This window comes from Pezoporus wallicus, unplaced genomic scaffold (genome assembly GCF_028554395.1).
Source record: "Pezoporus wallicus isolate ANWC-B61680 ecotype Strahan unplaced genomic scaffold, APGP_CSIRO_Pwel_v1 contig_5863, whole genome shotgun sequence".
Taxonomy (NCBI): domain Eukaryota; kingdom Metazoa; phylum Chordata; class Aves; order Psittaciformes; family Psittacidae; genus Pezoporus; species Pezoporus wallicus.
Genome location: NW_026635152.1, coordinates 121,510 through 139,819, shown reverse-complemented (window position 1 = coordinate 139,819; position 18,310 = coordinate 121,510). Strand labels below are relative to the sequence as shown.

Genomic DNA, 18,310 nt, shown 5'->3' with positions numbered 1-18,310 from the left:
AGAAAGGCTACAGGAAATACCCACGGCAGCTGCTGTGACCCCAAGCAGGGCCACTGCTTTTTCACTCCCAGGGGTCACTGGGGTTGTGCTGGACCTCTTGGTTTGAAGAAATGCTTCCGAGGATGGCCTGGAACAGAGGCAGCACAGACATCCCATTTCCAGTATTCATCTTTCACGTGTCCAAACCCCAGCTAACAGATCACCCAGCATCCTGGGGCACTGTTGGGGCATCCCAAACTAGAGGGAGAAATTGAGTCAAGAGAAACTATAGCTGGACAGCAAAGAATCTTCTAGACAGCAGATACAGGACACTGAGAGGTAAAGGAAAGTGTGTTACATAGGGTAAGGGGACACACGTTGGGCTTAAGGCCAGTATTTGGTTCTACAGCTCAGGAAGGCAGGACCATGCCATGACTCCAACAGGGTTAGGGCACTCTGCAGCAGGGATAAAGCCCAACCAAGGTTCATCTCCCAGAAGGACTTCAGTACAGGCAGGAAATTGTACCTATTTCCATCCCAGCCCTCAGGTTCCCCAGAGTGGAGGCCCATGAGAATATGTGGGAAGGCAGCCAGGAACTTGGACAGGCTGAGTGGTGGGGAGGGAAGGATGTGGCAAGACACACAGCACCATGGGAGTGAGCAAGGGTTCGGCAGATGGAAAGCTGGTTGGAAAGGATTTCTTCAGTGAGGAGATAAGCCCCTGAGACTAGGAGGTGACTTTGGGCATCACTTACGCTCTCCAGGCCATGGACATCTGGAGGAACCCAGATGTGATGGACGCCAAAGCCACATGGAGGCAAAATCCCAGCACAGGGCCTCTTCTCTGCCTGCCTGTTTCCTCTGGGCTCTACCCCACATCAGGAGAACAACCAGATGAAGTTTGTTTAGGAGCCCAGCTTTGCTCAATACCACCCAATGTTTCCTCACCAGGGCCTTAAACCAGTTCCCTTCTTGAGCTTCTTTGCACTTTTACACCACAACCAGTCCACAGGGAGACTGCTGCAGCCACACAAGGTCCAGAGGCTTTCGGGGACAAACTTCTCCAGGAAAATAAGTAGTTAATAGAAGAGGCTTTTGAAATCAAGAGGCCAAGGCAGAGGCAGGAAAGGATGCAATGAAGCATTCTCAAGGTCAAAGATGCAGCAAAGGACATGGGAAATAATGCATCCCTTCCTCCAGTCCCCACAAGAATGGCACTTCTTCCACTTGTTTCACTGGGAATGCTGGTACAGACCCAGGGAAACAGATATGCCACTATCCTCAATCTCAAACAGGAGTAAGCAAGCCTAGAGCCCCCTGAATGTCCAAGAGACCAAGGGACCATGGGAAGGGTATCCCTTCAGCCAAGAAAATGCCACCCCAGTTTGTGGCCATCAAGAGGTCACCAACATTCAGCTCCTTTGAGTCTCCTCTGCTCCGGCTACACTCCTGGCAGCACACCTGCTGTAGGATGCAGCTCAGCCATGGAGCAGCCAGGACATGAATGCTGAGCAAAGGAGAGGGTGACAGTGTCACCCAGACGTGCTGTCACCCACCTCCAGGAACTGGGCACTGACTTTGAACTCCGGAGCCGCCCTGCCCTGACTCTGCGCTGTGCGCTTGCGCTCCTCAATGCCGCTGAAGAGGTGGCTGATGGCCCGTGGGATGATGCCCTGCTCTTCCTCAGAGATGTTCACGTCAAAGCCAGTGCCCATGGTGTATGTCTTCCCAGCACCAGTCTGCAAAAAGGCAATGAAGGGGCAGCTGGCTGGGCTCTCCCAGTCTAAGCTCTGCCCAAGGCACCTTTCACCTCCCCATCACCACCCCAAGCACCCCAAACGTCTCTGCTAAGCTCCTCTGATCCCCACTCTCACACCAGCTCCCACACCCCCACCCCAGCCCCCCAGCCCTGCCTTCCTTTCCTCCGATCCAAGGCCACTCCCAGCCCCCTCTCTTGCCCAGCCCAGGGAAAACTCTGTCCCCTCCACTCCCCACCATCTGTAACCTCTGCAGATGCCATCTCAGCAGCCCCAGCACCCAGTGCTGCAGAGGAGCCCAATGCCCATGCCAGAACCCAAGGAGCAGGCAGAGCACGTACCTGTCCATACGCCAGCACGGTGGCATTGTAGCCCTCAAAGCAGCCTTCAATGAGCTTGCCAACACACGTTGTATAGATCTGCTCCTGCCACGTGTCCAGGTCAAAGACAAAGTCATAGGTGAAGGCCTTGTCCTTCCCCAATAGCACCTGGGGCTCTCCGGGTGTCACTGAGGTGCAGATGTGACATCCCTCTATTTTCTCTTTGGACAGTTGGGGACGGATCCTGCAAGAAGGGAAGGGGGCTGAGGGCAGCCTCAGGGCTCACTCACATGAGCCTGGTCCTGAGGATGTGAGCAATGTCCCACACTGGAACTGTGGCTGCTGCATGTGGGGGACCGAGAGCACCTTTGCCTGCAGTGTGGAGCAGAGAGCACTGAATGCTTCCGCTCCTGCACCCAGCGAGAACCTTGATCTGTTTGTGGCCAAGAAAAGAGGCTGGTGCATTCCAGTGATGCCACCATCCACCTCTGCGGCCGAGGAGGTGACAGGCAGGACTGGGGACCACAGCACAGGCAGGTAATCACCTGCAGCCCACACTTAAACTACCCTTGCCTCAATAGCCGAACATAGCCTATACAGGGGCATACAGGGCCATGGCCATGCTGGCTCATGCACTGCAATGCCCCTGTCAAGGCAGCAAGCGCTGGCTGTTCGTAGACACCCATCGAAACACAGAAGCAGCACCCATTTCAGAGGCAACAAGATCAAACTGCACTTCCAAAGGCTTGAAATGCAAAGTGCAAAACCATGCCAAGACAGTCCCAGAGCCAAAACAACCGCCCCAACCCAACCACCGCCCAGCCCAGCAGCTGTCCCCAGCCATGGGCTTGGTGGATGGGAAGGGGACAGGTGAGGCTGTGCTCAGCTCCTGCTGCTGGTGGCATGCACAACTGACCTACTGCATTCCCACCCATCACACTGAACCCCTTCCCAACAGTACAGAGCAGCCAGACACACACTCGCACTCCAGCACAGGCACAGCCTGCAGCAGCTCTGGGTTTGGGTGCATGTGCCAGCTGTGGGAAGCTGGCTGATCCCAGGGGACTCATGGAGAATGAGGGAGCACAGAGGCAAGCACCACAGCAAACAGCTCTCATTAGAGCTAATGACTGCACATCTCCCCTCCCTGGGTGCTTCAGAGACACAGCTATTAATTCCTTGGAAGCCACATCCCTGGCAGCACCGCATCCCTGCCAGCGACCGCAGCAGACGCTTAGTGGATTGGGGCTCCTCAAGAGCCTCCTTGTCAGCCTGGCCAGTGGCAAGCAGAGCTCAGAAGAGACAAATGAGTCTATGAACCCCCACCGAGTTTGGAGGCCAGGGTGTCCCTGTGGGGCAGGAGGCAGCACGAGCACCCGGCTCTCCAGCGTGTGGGAACAGCTCTGGGTGTCTGTGGGTAAATTTAGCTCAGCAGCCACAATAGAAAGCAGCTTCTGATGTGCACAGCCCCAGACTCGCTCCTGTCGCCTTCCCAGGGTCCCACCCTCCTCCAGGAACATTAAACCCCAGCTTTAATTAATTTTTGAACAACTTTAGGAGCTTCCCCTTCTCCCTCACCCCAGCCATGCTCAGCAACAGTGTCCTCGGGGAATGGGCAGAAGAACAAACTGGAACCACGGTAATTTGGGAAAGTTCTTCTGAAGAAAAAAGGAGAACAGGGTTTTCAGCAAAACGTTTTCATCCCCTCCCCGGTGGTTAAATGTGGGTTTGGAAGAGAGGGTGAGCAGCAGCGCTGCAGGGGCGTACACACATGGATTTCCATCGAGCATGGGCTAGAGACTGGCCATGCTGGGCTGTCCTTGAGGCCAGGAGCCAATGCTGTCCACATGCCAACATCTATGGCTCTCCCATTCCCTAAACATCACTGCCCAGCCAGCTCCAAGCACTTGAGGGACCCCATCACCTGCCAGGGGACCTGCAGGGAGCCATGTACCAGCCCTCAACATGCATCCCATCTCCCCAGGGGGACCAGAGACATGGGAACCTCCCCAGAGAGTCCTGCTCTCCAGGGAATTAGCTGAGCATCACTGATGGATGTCCTTGGAAGCTGCTGTCAGCCAGTGTGGGAATACTATGGATCCCCACTACAAGAGCAGGACAAGCAGAGCAGGAGGGCAGAGATGAGTGCCAGTGGCCCCAGCCTCATGTGAAATGGTGCAGAGATCCCCTGCAGCATCACAGGAGATGTATGTGACCACCAAGACATGTTGCTGAGGGTTTCTCTAGGCCAGTGCAGCTCCTCCTGCTCCCTGGCACCCAGCTGTCCCAGCTCTCTCAAACCCTCCCCTCCCAGGAGAAACATCACCATGCTGGACACATGAGACCCTCGTTGGGCCAGGTAGGTGTTCACATACAGATCAAGCCATGCTCAGGCACTAGGATACCTCCTACAAACATAGAATTATAGAATTGTTTAGGTTGGAAAATACTTTTAAGATCATCAAGTCCAACTTTTAACCCAGCACTGCCAAAGCCACCACTAACCCACGTCACTGAGCACCACATCTACATGTCTTTTAAATACGTTAAGGAACGGTGACTCCACCACTGCTCTGGGCAGCCTGTTAAAGTGCTTGACAGCTCTCTGAGAGAATTAAGCTTTCCTAATCTTCAACCTAAACCAGCCCTGGTGCAGCTTGAGGCCGTTTCCTCTTGTCCCATCCCTTGTTCCTTGGGAGCAGAGCCCAGCCCCTCCTGGCTCCATCCTCCTCTCAGGCACTTGTAGGCAGCCATCAGGTCCCCCCTGAGCCTTCTCTTCTCCAGCCTGAACCCCTCAGGGTCCCTCAGCCCTTCCCCATCACACTTGTGCTCCAGGCCCTGCACCAGCTCCGCTGCCCTTCTCTGGCCCCGCTCCAGCACCTCAATGTCTCTCTTGTAGTGAGGGGCCCAGAGCTGAACACAGGATCCGAGGTGCGGCCTCACCAGTGCCCAGCACAGGGCACAATCCCTGCCCTGGCCCTGCTGCCGCACTGGTGCTGGTACAGGCCAGGATGCTGGGGGCTTCCTGGCTGCCTGGGCACAAGCTGCTCCTATTCAAGCAGTTATCAACCAATACCCTCAAGTTCTTTTCCACTGGGCAGCTTTCCGGCCAAACGTGATATAAACATCTGCAGAGCCAGCAAGGGCTGTCTTGGTGGCCCTGTCCTCAATCCCACCAGGTGACACTGGGGGACCTGGCAGTGCCTGCCATTCTCTGCCTCAGTTTCTCTCCTCTGCTACAAAGATCAGCAACTTTAGAAGTCATAAAGTCACCATCTGAGTCCTAAAGGGCTGAGACACCCATAGAGAGTGTGGCTGATCCCCTGGAACCCATGACACAGGCAGCCTGTGCCTGGCCATCCCCAGGGTGGCACAATGGGAAGGACACAGGTTGTCCTTGGGCCAGCAAGATGAGCAGTGCCAGTCCCATCTCCCTCCTGCCTGTGCTGATAAACCAGCATCAGAACAGACAACACACCCAGGGAGGTGAGAGCTGGCAAGACCACAGAGGCACCATGAGCCTGGCCACCACCTCCACCCCCTGCATGCTCAGCTCACCGTCACCGTGAAGGGACAGTGACAAGGGACCGATACCCAGGACAGAGCAGCATAGCCCTGGTCGGAGTGCTCCAGGCAAGCAAATGTGGCTGCTTCCCACACAGATAGAAAGGACTGGGTGGCAGAAGGACACACAGAGAGAGACAAAGGTACAGGTAGGGGTGGACACTGCTCCTTCCCAAACTGACAGCTCTCACTGAGTGATGCCGGGTGGCACAGCAGGAGCCTGCTCCTGCATCAGCATCCAAACCCAGCAGCATGAGCAGCAATGTGTGTGCCAGGGAGAGCCCACAACTGCATGGGGACACAAAGGGAGCCTCAACTGGAGCCTCTCCATTGCTCCTTCCTGTCCCTGGCAGGCTGTGAAAGCAGCGTCTCCATGGTGGGGCTGCCAGGGCGCCAGAGCATCTGGGAGGAAGGGGAGAGCGGATCCTGCACCCTAAGGGGCAGGGAGCTGCTGTGGGCACACGGGCGAGCACAAAGGCTGAGTTGTTCAGCGCTGCTGCCTTATGCCAGCGTTTGGCCAGGGAAGAGGGAGAAGCCAAGCAAGGCCGGGAGCCAAGCGCTGGATGGGCACCGCGGGGCAGCCAGCTCCCACAGGCAGCCCTCACAGCGTCAGCTCAGGGAGAGACCTGCGCATTCCAGCATCTTAAGCCCCGCAAGCAATGGAGGGGGTGAAGTTCAGCATGCTGGGCACAGCCAGTATCCCCTTGTGAAGGCTGCATCCACCAAGACACCACCCAGCCCTCCCTGTGCAGTTATGGGAGACTTTCCTTGCGCAGGATGGCACAGTTCAGCTGATGTGGGCTGCTGGGTTCATGTCCTGTCCCCTTGACTGATTCAGTTTCCCCCCTCCCAGCCCACTGCTATGGCAACCCTAGGGGGCTCCAGGGCATCCTTTGCCCTCCAGCACGTTGCCAGTGCTGTGGCAGCACACTCCCATAGCCCTTCTGCCATGGTGCCAGTCACACTATCACCACCACCCCAGCAACCTGCCTGCATTCACAGCCAGCCTCTCCTGAGGCTGTATCAGCCTGCTGAGACACAGCCACAGCTGGGACAGGGCAGGATCCCATCCCTCCAAGACCACTGTGGGAGGGAAGGTGTCTGCCTGTGTTCCGCAAGGAGCCATTCATCTCCCCTCCCGAGACCAGAGCCATGGAAAACTAGCCAGGCAGGGCTAGATTCCCATGGAGCCAAGCCAGAGAGCCAGGGATAGGCAAGCAGGAAAGCTCTATGGTGTTTTTCCTTTCTGTGCCAGATCCCAGAGGGTGGAAGCCACTTGCTCTCATCTACCCTGTCTCCCGAGAGGCAAGGTGAGGGGCTTGGTGAGGGGCTGGGACACTGCCCAGCTGCAGGGACCTCTCCTGGGCCAGGCTGTCAGAGGTCGGAGCTGGCAGAGCCCATCAGCCATGCCTGGCTGCTGGGAATGTGCCTGCCAGGACAGTAGCGCTGGGCAAGCCTAGGCAGTACCTTGCCATGCTCCCCACATTGCCCGCATTCATTCTGCTGCCATTCCCAGTCCCTGCAGTCACCCTGCTCCTGTTCCTGCATTACCCACGTTCACCCCATTTCTCTTCCCCACATGACTTTGCATTCATAGAATCATGGAATGGTTTGGGTGGGAAAAGACCTTAAGATCAACCACAGGCAGGGACAGCTTCCACTAGAGCCAGTTGCTCCAAGCCCCTGTGTCCAGCCTTGAACACTGCCAGGGATGGGGCAGCCACAGCTTCTCTGGGCACCCTGTGCCAGCGCCTCAGCACCCTCACAGGGAAGAGCTTCTGCTTTAGATCCCACCTGAACTTCCCCTGTTTCAGTCTGAACCGATGAAGAGTTGCTCTCCAGCATCCTTGTAGCCCCCTTCAGGTACTGGAAGCTTCTCTGAGGTCTCTGCTCCCATCCCTATATCACCCGTGTTTGAGCCACATTACCTGCATTCACCCTGCTCCCATCCCTGCTCCCCCTATTGCCCCATCCCCACTCCCTGTGTCACCCAACCTGCCCAGCATAAGAGCTGCAGGAGCATCCACAAGGCGCCCCAGGCTCACATGGAGCCCCTCTGCCAGCCTCACTGCGCTCTCTGCTCCCCCCATGCTTTGCTCTCCTATGCCCAAACTGGTAGTCCAGGCTTTGCTGCTGCCCAATAGCGCAGGGCAGCCAGGAGGAGAGCAGCTCTAACATCATCATGTGCTCCACTAAGACATGCTATTGCTCAAGGACAACCCAGGCACTGCAGACCCAACAGGCAAGCCAGTGTGTGGCACACGCAGTGCAGTGCAGTGGTGTGTGGGGCACTCAACCTGGCCAAGCAGCTCTGTGTGTGCTGCCAGCATCATCGGGAAGATCAGAGCCAAGTGCTCCAGGTTTTCCCCATGTATCCAGGCCAGCACAGCAAGCCTGGGGTAGTCTGTCCTCACCAGCAGACAAGCTCAGTGTGGCTTGATTGTGGGTGGGATCAGCCCCCTTGCTCAAGAAGAGATGCCTGCAGTCCCATTCCCTGCCCAAGCATGGGGTCCCAGGAGAGGGAGCTGGTGCCTGTTTGCATACAGGTTGCTTTGTCCCGGAGTCAAGCCAAAGTTAAGCATTTAATTACCACAGCAGGGAAGCGGCTCAGCAATCAGGGAAAATTGAATAAGGCTCCCTGGGGACTGCCAGGTCTGGTCAGTAAATGCTCCGATTAAGATATAGCAAACCACATCCAAGCAGGAATGAGCACAACACCGGAAGGCACCAGGCTCAGCCTGCCTGTGGACCCACACATGCCATGGGATCACTGCCTGGGCTTCAGCCAAAACCCACCGGAGCAGAGGGTGCTATGGCCAGCACTGCCTGACCAGCACAAGGGGCAAGATGGAGCTCCTTGGCAGTCCAGAGATAGGCAGGTACTCACAGAGCTGGGATGTACACCCCATCCCAGGCTGGTTTGTGTTGGAAGGGACCTTAAAGCTCCTCCAGCTCCAACCCCTGCCCCGGGCAGGGACCCCTTCCACTAGAGCAGCTTGCTCCAAGCCCCTGTGTCCAACCTGGCCTTGAACACTGCCAGGGATGGGGCAGCCACAGCTTCTCTGGGCACCCTGTGCCAGCGCCTCAGCACCCTCACAGGGAAGAGCTTCTGCCTTAGATCCAACCTGTATGACCCCAACATGGATCCTCTGCATAGATGTGCTGAATGTGTCCAGCTCCTGGCTGCCCAACCTGCTTCCTTGCAGGCAAATCCCCTCCCCCCACCCCTAATTCTCCAGCTCCAGCTTTCCTAGGCTTAGGGAAACCTTTAAGTCAGGGCATGGCAGCCACCATGTGTTGCTCATTAGTTCTGGCAGGAGCACACTGGCATCGAGGAGCACCATCTGGTCTGCACCGAGAATGACCACAGGTCAGGGACAGGGGACATGCCACCAGCACCGGGATGAGCACCTGGGGACACCCAGCCCAAAGCAGCAGATAGATACCGGCAGGGCCTGGGGGAAGCATGGAATCATGCTTTACCCTGTCTAGAGGGGCACATGAGTGGATGGACTTAGTTTGGGATCTTCCTGGACAGCTCCTACCCCTCCATAAATGACTGGTGATGCCACCAGCTCCATGCTGGACCTGCCCAAGAGAAGAGGCTGGGAAATGCCATGAAGATGCTTGAAAATCACAGAGCAAGGACAGTCACCAACAAGGGGGTACAGAGCCCCAAACCACAGGCAAGGTGGGTGGTGGAAGGAAACACATGTATGGCAGCATCTGCAACTCAATGCACACCCCAGCAGATGAAAACAGACACAAAACCACCAGCTCAGCAGCAGTACCAGCAGCTACAGGAAACCATCATTCAGCAGGAGATACTGGCCATCAGTACCTTGCAGGGGCACAAAGAAGCCACGAGTCATACTCCCCCTCTCAGTTCTGCACCCCAGTACTGAAGCTCCCACTGCCTCCCAAGCCAGTGAATCACACCCACAGGGTCTCTCCCCTTCCTAAATACCCCTGTGAGGTCCATATGTCCCAGGTCCACCCCAGTACTGGTGCACCCATGCTGGAGATAAGGCTTTCCCAGCTTCCAAAACCAGGCACCCCAGTGCACTCCAATTGCCGCTGGGAGGACAACGTGATCTTGGCAGAAGATGCTGCAACCTTAGAGCCCATGGGGGACATCTGGAGAAACCTGCCCGCAAGACAGGATTGAGGGTGGCACAGATATTCAGGTATTTCTCCACCCCCTACCCCCCCCCCCCCCCCCCCCCCCCAATAAATAAATAAAACCCCAAGTCTTTGGCCGGCAGGATGGGCATGGAGCACCCAGAAGCTAACCTGGTCCCACAGCTGGGAAGGGAACAAATGTGTTTTCTGTTAACATCCTCCTCAGGCAGGCTCAGTATGAGATAACAGTTGAGCAGAGCAACATGGCCCGAGAGCTGCCCCCTCCTAACACAGGAAAGGGCAAAGTTGTGCCTCCCAACCCTGCAACACTGGACTGAGAAAATGCCCATGCTCAATATTTGGAGAGAAGAGGGGAATCCGAGGACCAGTAGCCCAGCTCTAGCAGTGCTCATCTCCTCCCACAGCAGTGCAGGAATGGAGGCATCCCACTCCTGCCACCAAGCAGCACACTCACAGGGCTCTGCCAACAGGTTATTTGGGAAGCTCAGAAACAACTAATGCAGCTCACAGAACCCGTGGAACTTGTGATGAACAGACCTGGCACAGCCCACCCTGCCCCACCAAGACTTCTGCCCCAGCACCCCCATCCTTCTCCCCCAAGCCCATTTCTTGGCTCCAGCACTCAGGTGGGCTCCAGGCTGTGGCAGAGGAGGAAGGAAGAGCCTGAGGAAGAGGTCAGAAGCAGTTCTGTGCCTCGTGCTAAAGCTCAGGCTGTGCTGCTCTCCAGGGAGAAGGCTGCAAGCCTGCAGGGATCCGGCTGCAGCAGGGGCAGGGGAACAGAAGGATCCTGGGGCAGGAATGCCCCTTGCGCTGCCCCAGGTCTCCAGAGCTTTTCCCTTGATGCTACCCCAGGTGTGGGGCTGGTGACAGTGGGAGAACAGACCCAGAGCCTGGAGGGGGGCTGCTGAGCCACCCCCAGGACACCACAGAGGCAAACACCAGCAACCGGGCACAGGCGATATGGGGGGGGGGGGGCGTGATCACAGCCCCATGGGGGCACCGTGGGACAGGGGAGCTTGAGGCCAGGCTCAGCTACAGCAAACTGTGACAAGAAACTTCCCCGCTATGTCCTGGCCCCGGGGAGCTGCAGAGAAGAGAAGGGATTTCACTGGGATCCCTGGGGCTCAGCCCCAAACCCTCACTGAGAAATGGGGCTGGCAACTGTTCACATCTGCATGGAGCAGGGCTGAGGGGGAGGTGCCACGTGAGATGAAGCTGCCAGACGTCCCTGGCCTCATAGCAGGGACACTGGGGCACACCAGGGCACCACTGAACCAGTTCCTGGTCCGCCCAGAGGGAAGGGGTGGCAGAAGGCCGGTGACCTTCCCTTCCATCAGCGTCCTACCAAGGCAAGGAATCACCCAACAGCATCTGCTGCAGCAGAGACCCGTGGCAGCTGCCCTCACAATCCACCACATCCCAACCCTGCTGCGTGTTTAACAAACACTGGGACTGTTTTGACAGCCTCTGGCAGGAAACAGACCCCTGGGACCCCTGGGGCCAGCCCCCCTTTCCCAGCAGGAACAGCACAACAAGACTCAGCAGAGGATCACCTTCCCTCTCGGGGGACCAGGAGCCATGTTCCCAACAGCTTTGTTTGGGGCTTCATCTGCTGCAGTTTTCCTCCTGCCCCAATTTCACTGCTGGTGCAGGAAAGCTTCAGCTGGCTCCTTCCTCGGGCTTAGAGACAGCCCCAGCATCCCAAGTTCCTGAGACTTCATGGCATCACATATTTAAATCCCTTGATGATGGGTGATGTCTAAAGCTGCCTTGCTCAGAGTGGTGTCTCAGGCAACAGCAGATCTGCCTGGGACTGCAGGGTGCAGCCCTACTCCTCCCTTGGAGGATGGAGACCAGGATGAAGGTGGTCTCCAACCCCTTTCTAACATTCCCACTGTAAAAGCCAGTGAGCTCACGACTGATTGAAGCCAGGCACAGAAAAACCCTTTGTGCCCACAAACTTGGGCTCAGCACTTCCCTCAGAGACCCTGAGGCGTCCTACCCACCACAGCCCTCCACATCTCCCTCCAGATCAGGGAGCCCAGTTTAACCGTTCCCACTGGGAGCCAAGACTAACTCTTGGTTCCCAATCTCTGGGGCTGAGAAGCCCCAAAGTAAACCAAAGAGCAGCCACAGGACATGGGAGACCCCCACTGCTAGGGCTGAGCTGCCCTGGGTGGAGGCAGAGGACTCTGCTCTTGTGAGACCCCACTTGCAGCACCCCAGAACACATGGAGCTGTTGGAGCAAGTCCAGAGGAGGCCACGAGGACGCTCAGGGGCTGGAGCACCTCCTGTATGGAGCCAGGCTGATAACATTGGGGCTGTTCAGTCTGGAGAAGAGAAGCTGCAGGGAGACCTCAGAGCAGCTTCCAGTGTCTGAAGGGGGCTACAAGGATGCTGGAGAGGGGACTCTTCATCAGGGACTGCAGTGATAGGACAAGGGGTGATGGGTTCAAACTGAAACAGGGGAAGTTCAGGTTAGATATAAGGATATATGCCCCGGCTATGTGACAGCAAAGATGCCAGAATGCTGTTTCCAGCACATGGCCTTTGCCAGCATGTTCCCACTGAGCCAAGACCCACTAGGGCACGTGGCAATGGGCATGCGAGTATGTCCCATCCTAAAGTGGCACATCCCATCCTTCTTTCCAAGAAGGAGGTGGGAGAAACTCCACAGGACAGCAGCGGGGCTGCCCATGTGGAAGAGCATCGTGGCAGGAGTGTTTATGAGAGCAGCAGAGCACTGGGGGATGCAGGGTTTAAATAAACTTGAAATCCGACTCAACTTCCTTCCCCAATTTCACAAGCTCTGTTTCCTGAGTCTCCGCAGCCAGGCAGACGTGCTGGGTGCTGCAGACAGCTTCGGGGGTGCCCCTTTCTCTATGGTTTGAAAGTGTCCTCAGGTATCAGCTCTGCAGCCAGCCCGGCTCCTCAGACCTCCCCTGGTGATGGAGTTTAATGGCCTCTGGGTCAATACCATCAGCCTTCCTGACACAGCAAAACCACCCACTCACAATGGGGCTGAGCTCCACCTCCTGCAATGAGCACAGGGAGCACCGCTCCCCCCAGCTCGCTGCGGCTGTGAGCAGACAGCACCCAACTGCGAGCCTGGGTGCTGCAGGGAGGGGTGCTCTGAGCTGGGTGCTGCAGGGAGGGGATGCTGCTGAGGCCCAAGGGGAAGCACAAGCCTCCAATAGATGCTGCGCTCCTGGAAGCAGGGCATGAGAGCAGAACTGCCAAACTCCTTCACCCATTTGAAGGTCACCTACAGAAGGACACAGCACTCATTGCCTTCCCCAGTCCATGAAGGAACCTTCCCCCCCAAAGCTGCAAGGAGTGAGGGTTCCTGGGCCACCCCACTCAGCTCCCAGCCTGGGACCATTACAGGGTGCAGGGCGCTCAACCCAAGCGCTGCTGACAGCTTGGCCCCATCGCTTCCGCTCCCTGGCTGCATCAGCCAGAGCTGGCAGGCTCAGGCACTCTCCTGTTAGTGCTGATGGGCAAGTGAAGGCAGGACTTGCCTGCAGGGAGGGTGGGAGCTGGGGCAGGAGCCAGCCCTGCCCCTGCAGAAGGTGCAGGCTGAGCTGCAGGTACAAGGTGCAGATACCAGCCCCTGGGCCTGTATTTCCCTCTGCAGGGCTGGTACTGGCCGTTTCACTCCTGGCATGCAGGAAGCCTAAAGAACAGCCCCATGCCCCAGTCACTGGCTCAGCACTCAGAGCCACAGGGGGGCAGCTGGGGGTCTTCCCAAGGAGAAGATGGGAACCTGGAAGCTGACAGTGAAATGCCACAGCATCTCTCCTGTCAGGTGAAGAGAACCAGCAAGAACAACAAGAACCCAGAAGGACAACACAGTCCCACCACTCTGCTCCTCTGTCCCGGCTCCTCCCATCCTGTCAGCGCTTGTGAGGACCCGAGACAGGTCCCAGTGTCTTGACATCAGCTGGGCCGTCCCTATCACCCAGCTGCTTAACTCCAGCAGCACACCTCCCTCGAAAGCCCCCAGTGCTTCCAAGTGTCCCCAGCCCTTCCCCAGGTTCCACCAGCAGCATGGACACAGAGACCATAAAAAATGGCACAAGCTGGCACATTCATGTTATTATAAAGAAACAAAAGGGGAGCTTTGATCCGTGTCGTGCCTCACCTTGGAGGCATTCAACCTCCTTCATGCTCTGATGGCGGAAGGAGGTGGAATCTGTGGACAGGTTTGCTGGGAGGGGGGGGGTGTGTGTCTTGGAGACTTCCACAACACCACCAGTGGTATGTCACAAGCTCTTACAAAGGAAAACCTCTCTCTGCTCCTAGTCCAGGGCAGGAGGGGACCCATCACCAGCCCTTTGGGTGGGGTGATATGCAGGGAGAGCAGCTTGGTCCTTGCACACTCAGCCCAGCATCCGATGCCACCTTCCCACGTGACGCTGCGACCTGCCTGCTTTGTCTGCAGCCTCCCTGTTCCCAGCCCTCCTCCTTTGTCCTGCTGGTTCACCTTTGCCAATGCATCGCCCCAGTACTCGGCACACACCGGCTGCAGGATACCAGCTCATTCATCCAAGGAATGGGTGGGAGAGAGTGGGATGTGCCCCCCGTTACATATCCTCGCTATGGGCACCCCAGCCCCACTGCAATGCTGCATACTGAAGTCACCTCCTGGTCATGATCCACTCCCAGTGTACTGGGCAGTCCTTGACCTCATTGCTGGCAGAGGCCAAAGGGATCAGGAGGCAAGAGTCTCCACGGCCACCATGCCCAGCAGCACCCACCCCATCTCCCAGGCAAAAGGAACCCCGGCCTTGAGCCAGGCCTTTGTTAAAAGGCTTCATCCTGACAGAAATGCAGGATGGAAGATAGGAAGAGTCTGGCCAGCAGGAAATCTCCACCTCCTGCCATTGGCATCACTCAGTTCCTAGGTCAGTGTCCTGGCATGGACACCCTTGCCTTGGCACAGCCCAGCCCTCCCCTTGCAAAGGCACCCCAGCAGCAGCCACACAATGGGGACACTGCCACCTCCCCTGCAGCTCTCCCATCCTTTAAACCCACAGCCTGGCCCCGATTCTCAGCCTCTTGAATGGAGCAAGGAAGAAAATAACCACCACCTGCTTCCAAGACAAGGAAGACTGGACAGGCAGGCAGCCCTGGGATGCATCCTGGGGCACACACACGTGTGCACAGGCAAACAGACATGCAAACATGCATGCACACACACAGACATGCACACGCACACACCCATCTCTCCCTGCCTCCATCACTGATGCTGCACCCAGCATCTTTTGTGCTCTCGCTCTACCCATGTAGGCAGGGTCCAAGAATCTGCAAATCCTCCTCTGAGGACTAAGGCAGCCCCCTGCAGCCTGCCAGCAGCACCCCAATCTGCCTCATGCCATCAGGGGTGTGAGTGAGGGGACAGGGTCCTGCCCAGGTCATCCCCAGCCCCAAGGTGCGGGACAAGGCAGGCACAGCCCGGCGGGAGGGGGGGGGGGGGGTGTCGGTGTAACGGTGTGGAGCTGGTCCTACCGAGCCGAGACCCCGCTCTGACGCGGTCCTGCCCCCGGCCAGCCCCACGCCGACACCGTGCTCTGGGTCCCGGGGTGCTGAGGCCGGGCTGGGCTCGGCTCACGCTTGTCCGGAAGACGCGGCTGAACCAGGACCAGGCGCTGTGAGAGCAGGGGAAGCTGCACGGTCCCTTCCTCAAGAAGGCCGTGACGGGGCCCCCTCTCCCATGGGTTCGCCCACCACCCCGTCTCCCCGGGGGCTCCTTCCCCTTGGGGCAGAGAGGAGCAAAACGCCGCCGGTCTGCGGGACCCCAGCGGCTGTGCACACAATACACCGAGCCTGGCACGGCGCTAACAAAGAGTCCCCCCGGTCTCCCGCACAGCCCGTGGGGCTCTGCAGGAGATGGGTGAGCTGCCCCCCCCCCCCCCCCCCCCCCCCCCCCCAGCTGCCCTCCGAGCCCACGCGTGAAGGAGGTGCTGCCGGCAGGTCCTTCATCGAGGTGCACGATACGGAAGGCGCATTGTTCCCAGCCCAAAGTCAGCACAAAGGACACAGAGATGCCGCATCGTTCCCTAACACCTCGGGGAGGGGAGGAAGGAACCCCCCCCACATCTCCCTTATCTCGCCTGACACCAGAGGGGACCAAATTCACCCACTACAGAGCCCAGGGCTGCCGAGCTGCAAACGCTGACAGCAGCTCTGCAGGTGAAGGGGTCGGGGACTCCTGGGTCGCCCCCCCTCCCCCGGCCTCAGGAAAGGGGCTGAGAGAGCACGGCCAGCGGGGTGGCAAGCAGCAGCCCCAAGGCGATGTGGAGCGGGGAGGATAACGGTGGGACCGGGGAGGCAAAACCCGACTCCGATGGGGGACACTCAGTGCCCGGGGGCTGGGCAGCACCGAGTCGGGCATCCGCAACCCCCCCGCGCCGAGCACACGCAGCTGCAGCCCCGCACTCACCTCACGGCCACCTTCACGCAGCTGTCCGGAGCCGCCATGGCCCCGCGAGCCGGGCACCGCGGCCGCCGCTGCCCGACAGCATCCGCGGCGCTGGGGATTGGGGGGCGGGGGGGAGCGGCCCCAGGTGCGGGGCGGGGCGGGGCGGGGGGACACGCCCCCCCCCCCCTTTCCCCCGCCGGAACGCGGACGCGCGGGGAAACGGTGCGAGCGCGCGCACACACGCGCACGCGCTCGCTCTCACGCTCTCGCTCCCGTTGTGCCTCATTCACCGCTCCCACCCGCCGGGCCCTGCTCCCCCTGCCGGCTCCGGCCTGCTCGGGTGGACCGCGGCTGTGCAGGGCTGGACCGGCACCGCGCAGGGCTCTTCGGGCTGTACCGCGCTGCACCGGGCTGTGCCGGGCCGTACCGGGGCTGTGCCAACGTGTTCCGGGCCGTACCGGGCTGTTCCGGGCCGTACCGGGGCTGTGCCAGGGCATTCCAGGCTGTGCAGAGCTGTACTGGGCTGTTTCAGGGATGTCCTGGGCACTACAGGACTGTTCAGGGCTGCACCGAGCAGTACTGGGGGTGTGCTGGGCTATGGGGCTGTGTCAGGGCTGTACCAGACTGTACAGGGGTGTGCCGGGGTGTTCTGGGCTGTACAAGGCAGTACTGTGCCATACTGTGTGTGTGCCAGGATGTTTCAGACCATCCTGGGGTTGTTCCAGGGTGTTCCAGCCTGTACTGAGCTGTATAGGGCTGTACCAGACTGTTCTGGCCCATACTGGGGCTGTACCAGGGCTGTGCCAGGGCTCTATAAGGCTGTACCGAAGAGCAGCTCAGGATCCTTCCCCATCAAGGCTCCAGGCAGAGAGAGCCGCTTATCATGGCATGGTGTTTCTGGCCTTATCTTCCTACTCCCACCCTTGTGCCAGCTGTGTCACAAAACATATCTGTCCCACACTTCAGCTAGGAATTAATTCAAGAAACACCCTCCAGATCCCAGTCTGGGGCAAATCAGCCGCAGTGCAGCTCCAAGCCCCAGTAGAGGGTGCAGAGAACCACAGACACCACCATAGTGTCACGCTCTGTGTTTGGAATCCTTGGAGAGCAACCGCCTGCCTTGGAAAGACAATCTCACCCCTTCCATCATTTCAGCTGTGGAAAAACTGTCCCAGGAGTTCAAACAATTGAGAGATGATCTGTCCGATCTATCCAGCTCCCCACATGTACCAACCCCCATCTCAGCTATTAGCAGAAAGCACCCTATTGCCCAAAAGAAAAGATACAGGAGGTACATGCCACAGGCCACCCTATGGCTTTTCCCTGCAGGATCGTGGAGAAGGCATGAGAAAGTCGGATGGAAAACCTACCTCAGCTTTGGAGGAATGGGTGTGTGAATTGAAGAGGAGAACAAAGGTCGAGGAGGATCATCCTATGAAAGCTGCTGCTCCATTCTTCAGTGAGCAGCTTCCCAGATGGAGTGGAAGAGCTGCTTTTACTCCAACTCCTGTGATAAGGAATTCTAATCCCTTTCTACAAGACGTAAGTGGAGAATCTTATGATGACTATTAGAGGGGCCCTGCCTCCAGCCAGGTGGAGGAGAGGGACAATTGGATTTACTGGACTGTGTGGATCAGATGGCCTGGCACATCAGTACCACAGAAGTACAAGGTTCTGGTAGATACCAGTGCACAGTGTAACCTGATGCCATCAAGCTGTCAAGGGGTGGAACCCATTTGTATGTCTGGAGTGACAGGAGGATCCCAACAGTTGAGGCTGAAATCAGCCTGACTGGGAGGAAACGGCAAAAGCACCCCATTGTGGCTGGTCCAGAGGCTCCATGCATCCTTGGCATAGACTACCTCAGGAGAGGGTACTTCAAAGACCCAAAAGGGTACCGATAGGCCTTTGGTATTGCTGCTTTGGAGACTGAGGAAATTGAGCAGCTGTCCACCTTGCCTGGTCTCTCAGAGGATCCTTCTGTTGTGGGGCTGCTGAAGGTCAAAGAACAACAAGTACCAATTGCGACCACAACAGTGCACCGGCGGCAATATCGCACCAACCGGGACTCCCTGATTCCCATCCATAAGCTGATCTGCAGACTGGAGAGTCAGGAGTGATC

General features: G+C 57.9%; 2 protein-coding genes across 6 annotated transcripts in view; both read right to left on the bottom strand.

Moving 5' to 3' along the window:
- Window positions 1–16,307, bottom strand: part of KIF21B (kinesin family member 21B) — a 39,959-nt gene extending 23,652 nt beyond the window's left edge. For all 5 annotated transcript variants that reach the window (XR_008971512.1, XR_008971513.1, XR_008971515.1 and 2 more), the window contains exons 1-3: window positions 16,210–16,307; window positions 2,078–2,300; window positions 1,536–1,718 (exon numbers count right to left, since the gene is read on the bottom strand). Coding sequence is in view for 2 of the 5 variants with exons in the window: in XM_057403899.1 (XP_057259882.1) it covers window positions 1,536–1,718; window positions 2,078–2,300; window positions 16,210–16,247 (444 nt within the window). In the remaining 3 variants the exon portion in view is untranslated. The remainder of the gene's footprint in view (window positions 1–1,535; window positions 1,719–2,077; window positions 2,301–16,209) is intronic.
- The window catches only part of LOC130596279 (TBC1 domain family member 22B), a gene marked incomplete at its 5' end in the record, with an annotated part of 143,721 nt that overhangs the window by 47,995 nt on the left and 77,416 nt on the right, over window positions 1–18,310 (bottom strand). The window lies entirely within an intron of this gene.